Source organism: Podarcis filfolensis (genome assembly GCF_964270895.1).
Source record: "Podarcis filfolensis genome assembly, chromosome: 4".
Classification (NCBI taxonomy): Eukaryota; Metazoa; Chordata; class Lepidosauria; order Squamata; family Lacertidae; genus Podarcis; species Podarcis filfolensis.
In genome coordinates, this window is record NC_139607.1 from 37,948,197 (window position 1) to 37,967,644 (window position 19,448).

At 40.0% G+C, this 19,448-nt stretch overlaps 1 protein-coding gene across 8 annotated transcripts in view; it reads right to left on the minus strand.

Moving 5' to 3' along the window:
* ARHGAP6 (Rho GTPase activating protein 6) overlaps positions 1–19,448 on the minus strand; it is a 187,863-nt gene that overhangs the window by 40,323 nt on the left and 128,092 nt on the right. For 6 of the 8 annotated variants that reach the window (XM_083612115.1, XM_083612114.1, XM_083612118.1 and 3 more), the window contains exon 2: positions 4,622–4,781. In XM_083612115.1, coding sequence (XP_083468241.1) covers positions 4,622–4,781 — 160 coding nt within the window. Of the gene's footprint in view, positions 1–4,621; positions 4,782–12,702; positions 13,343–19,448 lie in introns of those variants that run through there. The other 2 variants (XM_083612121.1, XM_083612120.1) reach the window with 1 other exon arrangement.

Sequence of the window (19,448 nt, forward strand, 5' to 3'; positions counted from 1 at the left end):
CCCTATGAAGAACGGTTGCAGAGTTTGGGACATTTTAGTTTAGAGAAAAGGCAAGTACGAAGTTTATAAACTTAAGCACTGCGTGGAGAAAGTAAACAAAGAAAGTTTTTCTCTCTCATAACACTGGAATTCGTGAACGTTGTTGGAAGTTTCATGTCAGATCAAAGAGAGTACAGTGGTACCTCGGGTTACATACGCTTCAGGTTACATACGCCGCAGGTTACAGACTCCACTAACCCAGAAATAGTACCTCGAGTTAAGAACCTTGCTTCAGGATGAGAACAGAAATCGTGCTCCGGTGGTGCAGCAGCAGCAGGAGGCCCCATTAGCTAAAGTGGTACCTCAGGTTAAGAACAGTTTCAGGTTAAGAACGGACCTCTGGAACGAATTAAGTTCTGAACCAGAGGTACCACTGTACTTCTTCACATGGTGCATAGTCAAACTATGGAACTCCTCCCCCAGGAGGCAGTGAAAGCCACCAACTTGTATGGCTTTAAAAGAAGATGAGATAAATTCATGGAGGAGAGAGTGATCAATGGCTACTAGCCACGATGGCTGTGCTCTATATCCACAGTTAAAGGCAGCAATGCTTCAGAATACCAGCTGCTGGAAACCACGGGAGGTAAGAGTGCTCTTGTGCTCATGTTCTGCTCCCTGGTTTCCCACAGGCATCTGGATGGCCACTGTGAGAACAGGATGCTGGACAAGATGGGCCATTGGCCTGATTTAGCAGGCTCACCCTATGTTCATTCAGAATAGTTAGACCATACTTTTAGGCCTGTCTTGAGTTCCAGATTCAACATTTAGATAAAAACCTTCCCATAATGGCTACACATTTCAAGAAGTGATGTTACTTTTATATCATACATTGCTTATTTAGGGCATAATATTTTGAGCATATTATATTCTGCAGAGCTACAGAGTTTTAGAGTTCTGCTCTAAATATTTCCCGGTATCTAAAAGAGATGGATGACTGAGTTTAAAAAGCCCCCATGGAAATAAACCATGTTGGGTATTTTCCAGTGACTCTCCAATACTCTATTCTTGGACAGGGTTTTTTTAGTGCATGGTAGCCATCTTAACGCCGGGTCTATCTGGGGTGAGTGGAATATCAAGATCAAAGGGGTATCAATATCCAGTATCAACAATGGGCCAGATAAGAGTGAACAAATTGAAACTTAAAGTCGAAACAAGATAGGTGGTCAGAAGATAGTGAGTTTTCCTTCATATATCCTGCTGCAAATTCATTATTTGCTGCTGCTTTTGTTTTCCTTAAAGTAAAGTTCTCAAGGTCGAAGTTTTCTCTGGTTTGCATATTTCTTAATCTTTCCAAACAAAACTATTCTATAGGAAGGTTACAAAGGTTTATGGATTCCATTCTACAAAATGTGCAGGATGTTTTGCTTACAAATAAATCATAGCCAGATGAAAGTATTTAACATCAAATAAGGAAGATATACTTTGGGGGTGGGAGTAAAAATAAGGAAGCAGCAAAAACAAATCCCTCCTAAATCTCCTACATCCAATACTCTTATTAACATTTATACTGCTTATAAGCCTCAGAAGAGTTTCATTTGAATAGTCTCATATTTGAATTGGATTTATAGATGGAATCTGGGGGTTGTTGTTTACATCAGTCCCACACTGAAGCACATACTAACACTTACGTGTGGTTTAAACAAATTTTATATATGTAAATAGTTCTATCAATGTTCAATTGTATTTTAATGATTTTTCTTTGTTTTTAGCGATTCTTGTTTTTATCTGTAATGACTGTTTATTTGCAGGGATACAACCAGATTAAATAAATCTTAGTCAACTCATTGACTAAATCATATGATTATATCAACCAGTTACGTTTGCATACGTTTCAAATGCTATGAAGCCGTAAGTATATTCTCCTAATTTTCAGATGATGCACGTGTGTGCAATAGCATAGCAAGTACCATCAATAAAAGAGACATCTCCCATTTTATCTCACTTATGAGGCAATGACTCATGTTTGCATTGTTGTGGGCTGTCAATTAGTTCCAAACAGCAAAGGAGCCCTTTAGATAGCCATTTATTTAGCTTCTTTGATGCATGGTCACTTTTGCAAACCAAGAGAGAACTTAAGAGGATTAAGGTCTGGGAGGTGAAACTGCTTTGTTTCTCATTCTAATTCACTCCAAGATACCAGAAAGGCAGTGTTCATTACTATGGAAGAAAAACAAATATAAGCTTTCTGCATTTGACTGTGGGAAGAAGATTCAAATGACTAGGAACCACATGTGGCGGATTTAAGAGACTGCAGAGCTCGCTCTTATGGGAACAATCATGTACAGCCTGAAACTACCATTGTCACTGCAAAACACATACATGTACACATAGGAACAGGAGGGAGCCACAGCAACAAATAAAAGACTCAAAAGGGGAAAACAAACTTGAAAAAAGGGCCAGCTGTTATTATTTATTTTTGCTCACTGCATATTTTAGAACTTAAGTTCTACCTTTAGAAGCAATCTCAGAACTTCTCACACAAAAGCTGCTGTCTATTGTACCACCCTTCCTTGCAATCTCAGTGTCAACCATTGCCATCTGCAGGGCTGCAGCAGCAAAGTGTGAATTGAAGAAGTTGTGTAAAAAGCTCTCTGTGAGAGTTATATTTAAAGTAGCCATCACTCTGATTGTTTGAATACATTCTTTCACAAGAAATCAAGTTGTTGCAGAACGCTTTGTTTATCTAATAATGTTTGAGGGCCGATTCAGTTATTCTATCTACTCCCTATCTTGGTTTAGATCTGTGTAGAAAAAATGTGTACATCTATGTATTCCTGTCATATAGCGTACATGTCTATTATGCCTTGTATATTTGGGAACTGAGGCACCATATGCAAATTGGTGCTAAAATTTGGAAACATAATCCATGGAAATTTACTCTGATCCTTTCCACTTTTGTACAAAAACGCAGATACATTAACACCATCGTAAATGGCTAAATACAAGGGACCAACGGCAAGTAACGACAAAAAAAAATGTAAAAACCATAGTCACACTGAATGAAGATGACAAATAGGTAATTAAACACAACAAAGAGCAATATAAACAGAGGTCCAAAATCCCAACCCCGCCCCCTGCCAAAATAAACACAAGGCAGAAAGCACATTGCCATTTTTTTCATAGCCAAGCAGTAACATACTGGGCACAAAACCAAACACAGCAGAATAAAGGTTCTGAATGTTAAATTGTTTCTTGCTCCGTTTGGACACAATTTACTCCAAGACTATGCTTTTTATCTATGAAAAGTTCAGCACAGGCCAGTCAATCAAAATAAGTCAACTGGCTAGTCAAGTACAGTAAAAGAAAAGAAAGAAAAGAAAAAGCATTGACAAGTTCAATATTTTATAACAAGGCCCAGAAGCCAGAATGAAAAGGAAGGATTAAACTAAGTGTCCTTTGTTATTGTGAGGATCTTTACATATTTCCAGTTTGCTTGCAGGTTATGGCAAGCAGTAAAATGATCCATCCAAATCTCCAAAGTGGCAATTTCTTAAATTAGTTTACTTTGGGCATGGCAACTTTAAAGTAGAAGAAGACCATAGAAACTATTGAAATCCATAATGAGGCATATAAATGGTTCTGACTCATAACACAGCTATTCTCTGACCTTTAGAAGATCCTTAAAGCAACATTAGTAGATGCTACGTTTTCCCAAATAAAACTTAATTGCATTATGTTCTCTTGCATCTGAATTGTTCTAACTTTTCCCAGTTAAAAAGCCGAATGCATGAATAATGCTGCAGTCTGTAGTATAGATGAGAGATAAGCAGTCCACTCAATTTTTTCCCTCCCAAATTCAGTCTGAACAATATGCATAGATAGGCATCTAAACATAAGCAGAGCCCTGTTGGATCAGACAGATATTCTAGTGACACCAGCATCCTATTTATAGTGGTTAGCCAGTTGCTTTCAATGGGTCCACGGGCAAATAATGTAAATAACAGCTACCCCATTATTATCACTAGTAAAATCCTGTTTGTGGGTTCCCAGGCTCTCCAGCTGCCTTCGTTATTAAATAAAAAAAGATAAAAAGGATAAAAAAGATCACTGCTAAGTACCAGCATTGACCCAGGCACAGCCTAAAGAAAGCAACATTTTGTAATTTTTCTTCTTCATAAATATTTTGCATATAAGAAGCCCTTGAAAATGAGATTGTTTTTATTATCCTCCCTAGTAAGTCAGACCTAAATATCTAAAAACAACAAATATTTTTAATTCACCAGTTCATATAGCAATTTTAAAGGCTGCTCAGGAGTAGCATAGAGCCTTTGGGTAATTCTAAAATCAGGGCCATCAGTGAGTAACTAGTTTCCCTCATGGGGTGAATGGCAAAATATGTGATTGTGTTATCAAAAAAAATGGTATTTTAACTGTTTGGGGAATACAATTCTTGAAGAGAACATTTATGTAGTATACATTGAGACCGCATTCAACCACTTAAAAACAGCAGCCAAAAACTAATTTCATAGAAAGAATCCCCCCCCTTATTATATACTTCAAATGGAAATAACAGTTTGCAATGTACCAGACAGGGCCGACCATTTCAGCACTGTCCTCAGGAGACTTCAGGATCACATCTCACCTTTGGGAATCGTTATCTGACATCCTAGGTCACAGTCCTGCTGCAACTGATAAAAGGCCACTTCCTGTAACCGGGCACGCTCCAATTCAGAAAGACTTTGAACAGGAACAGACTTCAGCCGAACACTGCGCCCTGACATGCTGTTCCAAGTGAAGTCACCCTGCAGGAAATCAAGTGGAAAAGTATGAAGGGTCATATGGATAATCAACAGTTCACTGAGAATGCCGCTCAGCCCTTTATCCCATAACTAAACATTTAACTTATGCTTTATTAAACACCCACAGTCACTATGCACATTCCATAATTTTTGCAGAAGGGCGTTCTAAACTTGTTTTAACATTATTGGTTGCAAAAGGACAGCTATCTGGCTTAACCGATGACACATACGAAGCCTGTGGAGGGCTCTTTAGTGAACCTCTACCACTGCAATTCCCACCAAGGTTTGTGTCACTTATAATGTACATGGCAGTAGCATGTCTTCATTTATTCAAGTTGAAGAACAAGTACTGTATTGGCCCGAATATAAGCCGCACCTTTAAAATTGGAGGGGGGGAATAGGTAAAGGACCCCTGACCGTTAGGTCCAGTCGTGACCGACTCTGGGGTTGCGGCGTTCATCTCGCTTTATTGGCTGAGGGAGCGGGCGTACAGCTTCCAGGTCATGTGGCCAGCATGACTAAGCCGCTTCAGGCGAACCAGAGCAACGCACGGAAGCGCCGTTTACCTTCCCGCTGGAGCGGTACCTATTTATCTACTTTCACTTTGACGTGCTTTCGAACTGCTAGGTTGGCAGGAGCAGGGACCGAGCAACGGGAGCTCACCCCATCGCGGGGATTCGAACTGCCGACCTTCTGATCGGCCTAGGCTCTGTGTCCTAGGCTCTGTGGTTTAACCCACAGTGCCAGAAATACCCGAATATAAACTGCTCAAATCCTTGCTGCTCCTGGCTGCAAACTGGGAGCCGGGGGTGGGGAGAGTCGCGCTGCGTCGCCGACGGCCTTTCCCCTTCCTCACTCTCTCCCTTCCTGGCCTTGGGGTTGAGGACAGGGGACTATGCACGGGGCGGGCACTACTTTGCCATGCTCCTGGCTGCATACCGTAAGGTCATGAATATAACCTGCACTTTAACTTTTCACTGTCAGAATTTGGGGGGAAAGTGAGGCTTATATTCAGGCCAATACGGTAACTAAACGATACCTTTTCATTTCTAATTTATTATACATGTAAATGAGTATTCTGAAAATGTGAGGCATGTTACTTATTAACAAAGCCAAGGATATCAGAACAAGCAATAATAATTTACAATTTAGGGAATGGCCATAGCTTAATGATATAGTATCCACTTTGCATGCAAAAGTTCCCAAGTTCAGTCCCCAGTATCTCCAAGGTAAGAGTAAGCAAACAGACTCCTGTCTGGAACCTTGAAGAGCTAGACCAGTGATGAAATAAATTTCAAAAGGACTTCATGGATTTCCATGTCACCACATGCCAGAATATTTGCAGTGTATAATACTCAGAAAGCAAAACAAGGCTGAAATCTGTCATGAACTTCCAACCATAAAGAGCTTTCCAATGAAAGCAAAAAGCATCCTATGTTTATACTGTTCAATGCAACACATATGTGCAAATCCATAAACATCTTCAAGCAAATGCCACAAACGCATAAGCATGAACAATATTTGCATACGTGTTTTGTATGTTTTAAGTCACATTCCACTGAAACTTTAATGAATATCTGGCACACAGGTTCTAAAGAGCTGCACTTGTCTTCGGTATTATTCAACGTTGTGACACTTAAAATGTCAGGTGTGGTTTGAAAGATATGCACCGTGATTCACTTATGAGCTGATTCAGCAAACCTAAACAAGAGGCATCCTATAGATATCTACTTACCTCTGTGTCCTATTCAGTTACATGGACCTTACTCCCATATATATTAATATAGGATTGCAGCCTTAATGTTACAATTTGCGCAGAATGAAATGAAGTAATGTAGCAACAGACAAAGATTAAGATATCAATAAAAGGAATTTGGGCAGGAAAGATTAATTACTGCTATTCTTCATTTAAAATTCCTTAGCAATGTTAATAGTAATTAAGGCTATAGACTAAATTTGTCATCTGGAAGGTAGCTTACTAACTTCTTTTGGAAGTCTGGGCTACTCCTTAATACTGTTTTCAGGATCCAATCCTGAAAACTAACAAGTTCACAGATAAGCACAAAAATAATAGTTCTAGACAAAGGACCACACTGGATTTTTTTTGCCCAGGGAGCAGTAATAGTTCTTGTATCCCTGCCACCAGTAGTGCAAAGAAATCTAGCATGTATTAACTTTGCCGTAGCAAATTCTCTCCTAGGCCACTCTAACATGATGTTAGTGAAGACTATATCTGTCAAAATATTTTTGGAAATTGCTATGTTATGAACACTGGAATCTCCTGATCTAAATGAGATGAGCAGTAAATGTTTACTTTCAGCTGTCTGCTTTATTTAGAAACTAAATGAATTAAAACAAACCAAAGTAACATAAAACTTTAGACCGTTCACAAGAAGGGCACAAGCTAGTACAATAAGATTCATTATACTAAAAACATTGTGTACACTAAACATTTGTTCAAGAAGCTCATTTCGTCCCAACACAACTTAATTATGGGGGGAAGTGGAAGGGGAGTTGCCAGTTGTAGATCTTCCTTCCTTTATGGAACATAGGCCTTCCCTCTGATGAATGGAGGAAGAACTAGCTTGGTTACAAGCCCTGCCCTCCATCCCCATTCTCAAGAAGAACACAAAGGATCTGTTTAACTAAGCTCTGTGGGAGTAAATGTGCTTTGCAGACAGAAGGCCCCTAGTAAGCACTGGGTATCTCAAGAAGCAATGGCTTCACACTGGCATCTTTTAATCCAACCATAACTAATATTAAGCACAGTTTGTTGATTTGGATGAAACAAGTTATAGTTGGTTTTTTAAAAAGGAAGTGAACGTTTTTGAATGCCTCCTTGGAGCTGGTGCCAGTGAGGTGGGACGTGCAGGAGACTGTTCACATTGTACTGGACAACGTTTTAACACGATGTCTTCCCATGGTCAGATTTCTTATTGCTAACCTACTGAGTGGGAAGGGTGAGGTGCAGGGGTTTGATAAGAGAATGGAGCAACAAGCGGAAATTGGTAGGAAATGGGTGTAAATGGTACTACTAAAAGCACCCAATTTCATTTAAGGATTGAATTGGGAGGCAGTAATGCTAAGCTAGATGTCCATTTTAAAGGACTGAATCCATGTTTGTGCCCCCTAGCCTACTATTCTTGAGTAAGATTCCTGACTGCACTTTAGTCACTGAATACAGATGTCCTGCCTTTGTCAAAAGCCATAGGGTCAATATAATCCACTGAAGCAAGCCTTTCCTGTATTAAGAAACTTGGCAATTACTCAATTACCTTTCACTTTCTCTTGTCTTTCAGATGGCTCATGAACCACTTTGGGATAATTCAGTTGGTTAGAGCATGGTGCAGATAATGCCAAGGTTGCAGGTTCACCCCCCATATGGGACAGCTGTGTATTCCTGCATTACATGGGAGTTGGACTAGATGTTCCTCAGGATCCCTTCCAACTCTACAATCCTATGGTTCTATGTCTGTCTATCCCTTTTCATAAGTTCTGCATAGCATTTCACCATGAGGAATGTTGCCTTCTGTCCACGGGGAGGCTAAATTTACATGCACAAGAGAAATACAACTTATGTACTTCAAACATAAATTCAGTATATGTCTGCATCAGATACATACAAGAGTAGCTGAATCATCATAGTAAAGGGGGGGATGTACATAAACCCAGTTGCATTCCAAGAGCATGAAGGAAGTGTGAAAACAGCTTGATATTAAGATTCACTATGAAACAGTTGTGCTTAGTGTATTACTTGCTACAAAATTCATATACGACAAAATCTTCCTGCAATGGAGAAAGTATCCTTCAATCTCTTATAATCCAAAGATGATTTCTTACAAAATCAATAGGCACACTATTCATTAATGTTAGCAACAGTTCAGTTTCATTTGAAGATTGCTCATGCCATCTGATGAATACCACAAATTTCAGAGATGTGAGGAGGGAAGAAGTTATCAAGTTTTAGACCTTCGCAACGATGGCCAGCCCCTGATGGCACAAAACCTACTCCAATCTTCTGATACCCCCCACACCCATCCTAGTTTAAGATCTTTCAAATCCAGTTATTTGCATGAAAATAATTAAGGGTGGAAAATGCGAGAAGATGCCTTACATGGTATGTGCACAGGATGGATGCAATATGAAAGGGAAGAAATCCCTAACATGTAAGGTACTTACTGAAGAAGCTGGTACCTCCTTAAATATTAAAATGGTGTGTGGGATGCAACGTGGAGGAAAGTGACATTGAAATCAGTTTCAGAAAGAATCCAAGAAGCAACCTTAAAAACAATCCATAGGTGGCACTGGACTCTGCTTAAATTAAAACACCATAAATCCAAATATTTCTGTTGGATATGTTGTGGAGAGGGGAGGGGTTATTTCTGTGGTGGGAATGTTGTTTTGTGAAAACTTACTCGGATGGAGTTCTTGCCCAAACTATAGGCCATTATAGGACAACACCCCCTCCCCAATTCCACCTCTGGCATTACTTAATATCAGTAGACCGAGTGGTCCTGAGATCCGTAAGGAACATGTTTCCTGTGTTACTGGTAGCAGCATGCTTGGAGTTGGCCAGCCAATGGAAAACATCCAAATTCACCACGGCAGGGTGCTTAGATAAAATTTGGTCTCTGAAAGTCTGATGTATTGATACCGCATACTTAGGGCAGGGGGGGGGGGGACAGATAAATCTGATAGTATCTGAGGACACTTTTTGTTTTATGTGAATAGATATGTGAATATCCAAAGTCAACCATTGACTCAAATTGCTCTATGGAGAGGATATATGTACGTTCCGGCCTCTTATTAACCCTCCCTAAAGTTCATGATTAAATTGATGCAAGATTCCCAACACATCCTCTTTGTTGTATATAGATTCTATGCCTATTATTCTGAACTCTGATGACTCCTATTTTGTTTCCTTTGTGTATTTTGTTACCATTATAATTCAATTAAACTATTTTTAAAAAATCATGCCATGTAGACAAACAATGAATGTAGCAATGTGAAATAAGTAACCCAGAAAATTCAAATAAAACAAACAGTATTCTAATTTCTGAGGCTTGATTTAACTATAGCAGACCTCTGTGAAAAGAAAATAGTCACAGCCTCAGTTTTGAAAGCATTGGTATCTTTATGACACTACAATGCTTGACTTTAGCTGACCATACTGCTCATCTCTGGACAAGAGATGTCTAAAATTTTAGAAGATGTCATATTACTTATTAAATATACACTGGAGGAGTACACCCCACAATACAACCATTTGTGTTTACAAATGCAATTAAAATCAAGTATCATGCAAGCATTTTAACTCCAGTCTGCCATTCTAAATCAAATCAGCAATGGTCTAAATCTGGACTATGTTAACAACTTCCAGGCATACCACAGATTAATGCAGGGACCATTTCAGTGGACTGTCACCTTTACTATCAGGGAGCTCAAATCCAGCAACAACCCATTCCCCACCCCCACAGCTGTCCCAGCCTGGAACCTATATGTCAACAGCTGCCAAGAGTCAGATTGTATAGCTCAGGTGGTAGAGCATGAGAACCTTAATCTCAGGGTTGTGGGTTCAAGCCCCACATTGGGCAAATGATTCTTGCATTGCAGTGGGTTGGACTAGATGACTCTTGTGGTCCCTTCCAACTCTACAGTCCTATGATTATGATTCTATGAGAATAGGCACACCTAAGATGCATACAGGCTGGAGTGGAATTGCTATACAGTGGACGCTCGGGTTGTGAAGTGATCCGTGCGGGATGCATGTTCGCAACCGGCAGCATTCGCAACCCGCATCTGTGCATGCGCAAAGCGCAATTTAGCGCTTCTGTGCATGCGCGACTGCCGAAACCCGGAAGTAACCCGCTGTGGTACCTCTGGGTTTCGGCGGTCCGCAACCCGAAAAAACACAACCTGAAGCAGCTGTAACCCGAGGTATGACTGTATACCACTTTGAAAGCAAATCTTTACTAAATAGCAGGGGGTAAAATATAACCAATGAAACAACTGAGGAATCGGAATACTTTTGACCTAATGGTAATTGTATAAGTGACCAGCATAAAATGGGAACAGCGCAGGTGCACACATTTGTTTTGTTCCCTGGTCTCAAGATACACTTTAACCTTATTCCCATCCTTCTTTCCACATGTTGAGAGACCTGTTGGCCCTGCCAACCTCCAAAGGTGTTCACCCCAACCTTTGTGAGTTCAGCAGAAGGTTAAATCAGGCCTCTCCATGCATACAGCTGTGTGCTTGCAGACTCTTCGACATGATCAGGAGCCCCTCAATAAGAGGGATTCTGAATGTGTGGAATCTGTGTGCCTACAGCTATAGGCACATAGAAGCTCTATGCTCACCCTTTGCTAAATGTTCAAAGGAACAGGGCCAGGAAGTGGGATCCTACTCCCCCCGCCCCTGCATTCAGTCAACATGTAGAATGGGAAGCAAAAAGAGGGATGTAGTTTTTCTTGGAAATTAGACACACATATACTTAACAGCTCCCTTTAGACTTATCAGTTACTTGCCAGGGTTTAAGAATGTACATGTTGCATTTTATACAGTCATTAGACCAACATGAAAGCATTTCTCCCAATGACTGTCTTTCATTCCTTTCCCATGTCAGACTCTCGGACTCTCTTTAGAAAAGTGTCACACGTGATTAGGACAGATCAAGTGGAAGCCCTTTGCAATCTTCAATCGTTGGTGCGCTGAAATTCAAATGGTGCCCTTTAGTTTCATTCTTTGTTTTAAGCAGCGCATTTATTTTGGACAGGGAGAAGGAAAAAAATAGCCATAAAATTTCCCACTGTTATGAAAAACAGAAACAATTGCTAGAGTTACGAGATACTCTTGAGATTGAGCCAAAAGATGACCGGCTTTTAGTTGGGACTATGCTCTGCAACAAGTTATAAATCTGAAGATTCGGCTCATGGATGGCGATTGGGGGGCTCACACTAATCTCCAAAGATCTGGAGACTCGGAGGTAGCTGCTGCCATCAACTAGCAAGCACTTGCAGTACATACAGGCTCAGGCACAGCCCAAGTTATTAGATAACAAATCTCAAAGAGATTTAAAATTAAGTTGGGAAATACTTCTGTTTCTCGGAGCAGTAAAACATTTTCTCTTCTTTATGAGTGAAACCAAAGGCATGCCAATTCTCCTTAACATTTAGCATGGGTGCTAGGAGCCAGAAAACAGAGCAGTCAAATCACAGGTCATTAAACTGACCATCCATTTTAGTTTGCTTTATAAAATTTGGAGCAAAACCACTGAGTATATGCTTCTATAGCCAGGGTAGTTATCATGGTGCCCTCTAGATGTTGTTGGCTACAATTACCTATCATCCCTGACCATTGGGCCAAGTTGTCTGTGGCTGCTGCTTGTTAGATTCCAACACAATCTGGAGGGCACCATGTTGCCTTTGACTGGTTGCGCTAACTGCATTTAAACATTGTCGACGTAATACTTCCCTCCACACAGTTTTCAGTAACTAGCATTACAGAGCTTGTATGTTCACTTATAAACACGATAAAAAGTGATCAGAGACTTCAAACAATTTTCAGCCAAGCCAACTTAAGTCTAGTCATATAATTGACTTTAATTACACAACACCACTGCTGATTGAAGGGGTTTTGCCCCTCTCAGGCTTGTTAGCAGTACATGCAAAGTCATGAAAACAGACAAAATAAAGGGTATTCGAGAACTCGCTGCTTGTTGACTTCTTAGCCTGCTAAGTGGCAGGTAGAGCTGTTTCCCTTACCAAGCAAGAAATATGTTGTGAATGGTGAAAAGTTGTTTGGGTAGGGTTGTTTTTTTTTCTGCCAAGTTAGCTATAGCAAGTAAAAATTAAAACAGAGCAAGTTACTATTCAAAAGTACTACAATACAGTTGTGCTCCACAATCACATAACTATTTTCTTACCCATTAACCCAAATCTGCTTTTCCACAGTCGTCCTTTGTTAACTTCATGAAACCAAACTTGATGAAGATTAATCCATTGTAGAACTCCTATTCGAAGAAAGGCACATTTTTTTCCTGGAGACGTGTATATATCAGGTATCTTAGAGACAGCCCAAACTGTAACTCCTACAATCACTTTAGTTGCCACAGGTTTCTACCATCATAAATCTTAAGAATCAAAAGAAATAAAAATTAATCTCTTAACTGGAATTCCGAGTAAGTTCAACAAGTTTAGCATTGCCAAATTCTAGATAAGTCTGAATGTTGGAAAAAGGTACACACAATCTATAACTGCTTCTTATTCCATAATGTTGTTTTGAAGCAGTGCAAGGAGTGGTTATCTTTCCCCTCCTTCCAAAGAAAATCCTCTTCCACATGGCTCTTCAAATGCAGAACTGCACTGTAACTGTGCAAACTTTCCTTATTAGGAACGTTCCAAAGAATGCTGCACACATCTGGTAAAATCCCTTTGAGTATGGTAAAGACATCTCATGTTCTCTCTCATCTAGGATGGTCAGTCCTTGATTTTTAATCTTTAGTGCAATTTCTCTGACCCTAACAAACAAGAAGTTGCAACACCAAGGGCAAACCTATTGGAAACGCAAGCCACACATATGCTAAACTGCGATAAATGCTTTTTGAAAAATAAAACTTGCTTTTTACAATAAGCCAATAACATTTTACTGCTAAAATGGGTTGAGGGGGAAATACTATGAACCAATCCATCCCTGACTAATTTTGTATGGGGGTGGGTATGGGTTTTTAAGTGAAGATTAAAATAACGTTCAGCATTTCTTGTATCTGTATCTCAAATAAATCTATATCTCAATAAATCTATATCTAGATATGACCCTTTTGATAGATGTGAGCATACCTTTTATTACGTCCTTCCCCCCTTTTATGTCCCTCTGTCCTCAATAAAGCTATTTTTTTAAGACTGTAGCCTTTCAAAGAACTTGCTATATATTGTATAATGCAATATAACCTTATTAGAAACAGGGGGAAACCTAGACTTGTTGTTTTGTGAAAATGCCTTATGCATCAAGCATAGACTGTTGCACTACATTACACGTAGGGCTATCTTAGAAGGCTGAAACCTTCAATTAGTATGGAATATGGCCACTACTTAAGCACAAATCAAAGTGTTGTTTTTGACCTACAATGTCATGAACAGAGTCTGGAGCATCTTAAAGACCACCTACACCTAGATGAAGCAACCTCGATATTTAGATTCCTTGTTGCAGAGGTTGCAGTCCCCACCTCTGGAGATAAGGTGTATGTGCCATAAAAATTGGGCATTTTCTTTGGTGGCAGCCAAAAATTTGAACACTCCAACTTCTTTCAACAGGCACCTATGTTAAGCTGTTAAATGTCAATTAAATACCTCCCTGTTTGCTTTTGAGAAGCATTTAGTTTCACTGGTTGCTGTATCCCTTTGTCCCTGCTATTTGCCTTGCTGTGATTTTACTTTTGATTAAAATAAGCAGAACTAGAGAAATTGTTACCCAGATAATCAATGATTTGCAAAAGATAATTGTCAACTTAGAAAGCCCAATGGTTATGTTGTGTTTTATTCATGCATGCCTGCATGCATTTTAGGCACATGCATCTCATCTTCCTACCCTTTTTACCAAAGATAACCATCTCGAAGACGGTCAACATGATCAAAACTCATAACTGACACACTAAAAATAATTGCACAAATTAATTACGAGCAAGTTACTGTGTCAGCTGCCCAGCTATAGTGAGATGCCTTTAAATTTCGATTTAAATTACAGAAATTCTTTAAAAATGTGTTTATATTAATACAAACTAGCACATCATTTTATTTTGCAAATTTGTGTGGTTTTCCTATTAACCCTTTCCCTACATAGAATACTGCAACTTCCAAAGCCACAGTTTTGGCCTACATTTCCCACTTCTCCCACCAGGCCTCCCTTACCCTTTTCCAACAAAGCTGCTCCACTCCACACACACCATGAAAGGGTTTCTAACAGCTGTCATAGCTACAAGGAAACACTGTGTTCAACTGCATCTCTCTGAATACCAGATATCATGGACAAAACGCTACTTGTCTGAATTTACTAAGGCCATAAAATATGGAGAAGATTAATGCATTCGCCTTCACTTAAGCTTTGCAAAGATATTTGGATTGCCAGTGTGGAAAACAGAGTGCTGGATTAGATTAAGACAAGTGATTTACTCAAGACAACAAATCTGAGATTGGATCAGAGCCTCCTGCAAATAAATGTCCCTGTCCAAAAATTACACCACTTGACCCAGTATTTCCTGCAATGCCACGGTATGTCACACTCAGAAGTGCTCCTTTTTGTCCTATCCCCAAGTTCCCATTTGCCACAGACTTAAGGAAAAGAAGAAAAATGTATATGATTATCTCACACTTTCAGGACTATAGTCTCTTCCTCTTAATCATGCAAGTCAAAACCCTATTTTTTCCTAGGTTCAGAACTTGTACTAAGAAGAGCTTTCTCCTTCAACCTTCTAATGTCTTCGATATTCTTCCAGCTCTGCCTCCAAGCAGGAGCTCAAAGGTGCAAAATTTAAAATGGGAAGCTGCGGCTTTAAGGACTTAGTGAACAGGCTCCAATATCTATCGTGCCTTCACCAATCATCCTTCCTTCACTGCGCCATAGCACTGGTTATCTGCACATGGCTCATTGCTAAGCTATTAGGGCAGGCGGCACGACAAGAATCATCCTGTTAAGAGCAGCATTCTCTGCTCAGCCCAATTTATCTCCAAGTGCTACTTGCTAAGGCTCCCTGACCTGCCTGTCCTCCCTGCCTTCCCATGGTTGTTACTAGATCATTGAAGCAGTCCTCAGCTTGGTTCCCATCCTTTCTTCCCATCTCTTGCTGTGCCATATCCCTTCCTCCCCTCCCCCCCCCCCCGAGCTGAAGCACAGTGCTGATTTTCCTATCAGCAATAATCTTTTCTCTCTTGTTCTTCCTGGCTGATCCCAAATTTCTGTTTTCTTTCCTCTCCATTCCTGAAATCCACTAGTCATTGCAAAACCCAACTCGACTCTCTTTTCTCCTCTCTTTCTGCCCTGGCTGTTGAGTTTCTATCTTTTCTTTTGTGGGACCCCCATTGTGTGTAAGGGTGTGTGGGTGTAGCTAGAAAGTTACACAAGTCTGGTCCAAGCAACATTCTTGTAGTCTGGGGTAGGACTTGACTGCTTTTAAATCTTGGCTCACTTTCTTCCTGGGTAGCGGATAATGAAGAGGCAGCCTCTACAACCATAACACCAGATTCAACCAGTTTTCCAACCATGAGCTGATGAGAGAGAAACTGCTAATCTGATGGAAGTAGTAATCTTCAATTCTTTTCATGAAGGTGTAAAAAAATATCTAGAAACAGTTAAGCTGCATTGAGGCTGCAGTGGAACCAGGCACTAGTAAAGCAAAAGACTTGCTTCTAAGAAGACAAAGATTGGACTGGGCTAAGCTTGGTACAGTAATTGTTCGTGATCTCTTGCTACTGTCTGCAGAGCACTGTTCTAAAAGTGCACCTGTATATATGTACAAACAGTCACACAACAAAGAAGATAGCAAACTGCCAATTAATCTGAGATACACACGCCTGGGTTCTGTACTGGTGGTGACTGACCAGGGATGAGTGGTGGTGGATAGGTCAATGAAGATGTCGACCCAGTGTGTGGCAGCTGTGAAAAAGGCAAATTCCTTGCTAGGGATCATTAGGAAAGGAATTGAAAATAAAAATGCCACAATCACCATGCCGTTATACAAATACTGTGTACCATTCTGGTTGCCAAACCTCAGAAAGGATACTGCAAAGTTGGAAAAGATGCAGAAAAAAGGATTAGGATTCTAGACTGCAAAAAAGAAATGGCTTTCAAAGCGCATCAGTTTGTAGCTACAATAACCAAAGCAGCCACCGTTGAACCAATGTCAATTTGGCTTAAACGCCTTTTCTTACTGGTAACCCATTCAAATTCATGAGCTTCTTTTTTTTAATAAATAAAGTTTTGTTGAGATGTAGGCTAGGGCTGGGCAATGTATTGATACGTTGACCAAAATCAGTTTGAAGTCCACATCGTGGTAATGATTTCATAATATTCAGCATGGTGATATATCGCAAATCACAATGTGTGTGTGTGTGTGCGCGCGCGAACGCTATATGTCTTCTATGTCTTCAAAATATAATAAATACTTACTGGGCAGTTGAAACTTAGGGAGAAAAGACTCCAAGCAGCTGTTCCTCATCAGAAAAAGACAGCTGTAAGGGCTCCTGGAAACTGTTACCCTTACATATTGTTTTTAAATATGCCTTCCTATTTTTAGGAATCAGTGGCTTGGATCCCAACTTTTTGTTCTACTCACGGGGGGGAAGCGGGGAACCTTCCACAAGCAAAACTCACCTTTCATGAACCAAAGCTCCTTCTGTTCACAAAGTGAAAAGTTAGGCTGAAAGCCAATGAAACAATAGTTTGCTCCCAGAGATGAAAGCTGGTGCCAATATGAATATTAACTATACTGACCCAGAATTCTGCATGGACAGCAGCAACATACTTTCTGCTCCATCCTGGGATTTGGTGCAAAGTTTCTAGGTAGCCTTGCAGTTAAATTTACCCTATATTGCTATTGCTAAGCTTTTCTGGAAGACATTGAAACAACTCAGTTATAGTACTTTTGATATTAACTGTTGCAAATCATTTCATAATAATTTCACAATAATGGATGCTTTAGTTGAGATTCCTGCATTGCAGGGGGTTGTACTAGATGGGTCCTTTCCAATTCGGCAGTTATATGATTCTATTATTCATTATCTTGAAGAAACAAATGGGTTCCCACTAAATATTTGTATCTTCTGGGGTGACTTACTATGAATACACAAGATTTATTTCTTTTCTTTTCTTTTCTTTTTTTCTCTCTCTTCTATTAATACAAGAGGATTTTTTTGCTGATTGGACAGACAAACAATTTTCACTCTGTTTTTACCATAGCTATTCATCTTCTGCCGTAAATGCTATTCACACACATCATTCTCGCTTAGTCAAGGAAGTTTTCCCGACATCTAATTACCAAATTCTTTTAACTCCTTGAAATTATAAGCTAAACAGATAATTTGGCTAGTGTTGCTAGCTGTACTGGTACTTGTTTTAAAGTGGGGCGGGGACTAAACACTGGCATATAGCTTTCTGTGAAAAGGAAACCAAAATGTATAGCTCTACCATTTATTGTAAACAAGTAAACATATGGATGTTGGCAGCTCCCCAAAAAGCAACACAATCCCGCAATACGCAGTTCATAACCAGTTTTCTGATTCCGTGTGTGTGTGTGCGCGCACGCGCGCAAGGACTATAGATAAAATGTAAAGTTACAAAATGTTAGATATGTGTAATACAATGCATCTATTCTCCTCCCTTTCCTTAATAGTCTGTTTGTGTGTGTTATTTTACACCAGGACACAAATTAAGGCCTAAAGATAGATCACAAACGCCTCTCTATTTGCAACAAACTGGAATATACCTATTACATTACAGTCGTACCTTGGTTGTCGAATGCCCTGGAACTCAGACTTTTTGGATCCTGAACGCCACAACAAGTGATTGTTCCGGTTTGCAAATGTTCTTTTGGAAACCGAACATCTGACGGGGCTTCCGTGGCTTCTGATTGGCTGCAGGAGCTTCCTGCAGCCAATCAGAATCCGCGATTTGGTTTTTGAACGTTTTGGAAGTTGAATGGACTTCCAGAATGGATTCTGTTCGACTTCCAAGGTACGACTGTATGTGGAGTCCGCCCAGATCTTTATGGGAACAGCTAAGCCCAAACTCTATCAAAATTAGGAAAGTGCCTTTATCATTACCAATTCCCACTAGATTCTGATATATGTGAAGGACTTGGCTTCTTTTTCCCACCTCAGAATCTTCAAAACCCCCAAACTGCATGGTCCTCCTGCACCGCAGGCTTTCGTAGTCCATGAATTGTTGGGAAAGCATAAGCCCACGACATGTTGCTACAATATTCAACCAAGAGAAGCAGAAATATGGGGAGAGAACAAAAAGTGTCCAGAATGAAGGAAATTGAAAGAAGACAATGGGAAATGGAAAGATTGGGGTTCGGAGAGCCCTGCAGAAGTACAGAGAGAAAATAGTCATGGTGCACTATAAGTTGGAGAGATAAAAGAGGGAGCCACAGGAACATGGGAAAGATAAAATGGGCGAGTAATGGATGGCGTGGAGAAAGAAGACTGCACGCTATGGAGCCTAGAGAAGAAAAAGAGGGCTAAACAAACAGGGAGGTTAAAAAGCAAAACACTGTTCAAATGCTTTTCTAAATGTTGATGTTCCAACAGTGCAAGAGAGAAAAAGGAGAACAGTGGGGTATGACTGAGGGAGACCTTCTTCCAATACATCCCCAGCGTGCTTCTAAATTCCTATTCCCATGGCTGTAGTTTATTTTAAACCAGGCTTCCTCAACCTCAGCCCTCCAGATGTTTTTGGCCTACAACTCCCATTATCCCTAGCTAGCAGGACCAGTTGTCAGGGATGATGGGAATTGTAGTCTCAAAACATCTGGAGGGCCGAGGTTGAGGAAACCTGTAATTTAAACTGTTTTTAATATTGATTTTTAAACTGTTTTAAACTACCCTAGGACCTGATGCTGAAGTATGGGTAATAAATTGAGATAATAATAATACTAATAATAATACATGAGGAAGTCTG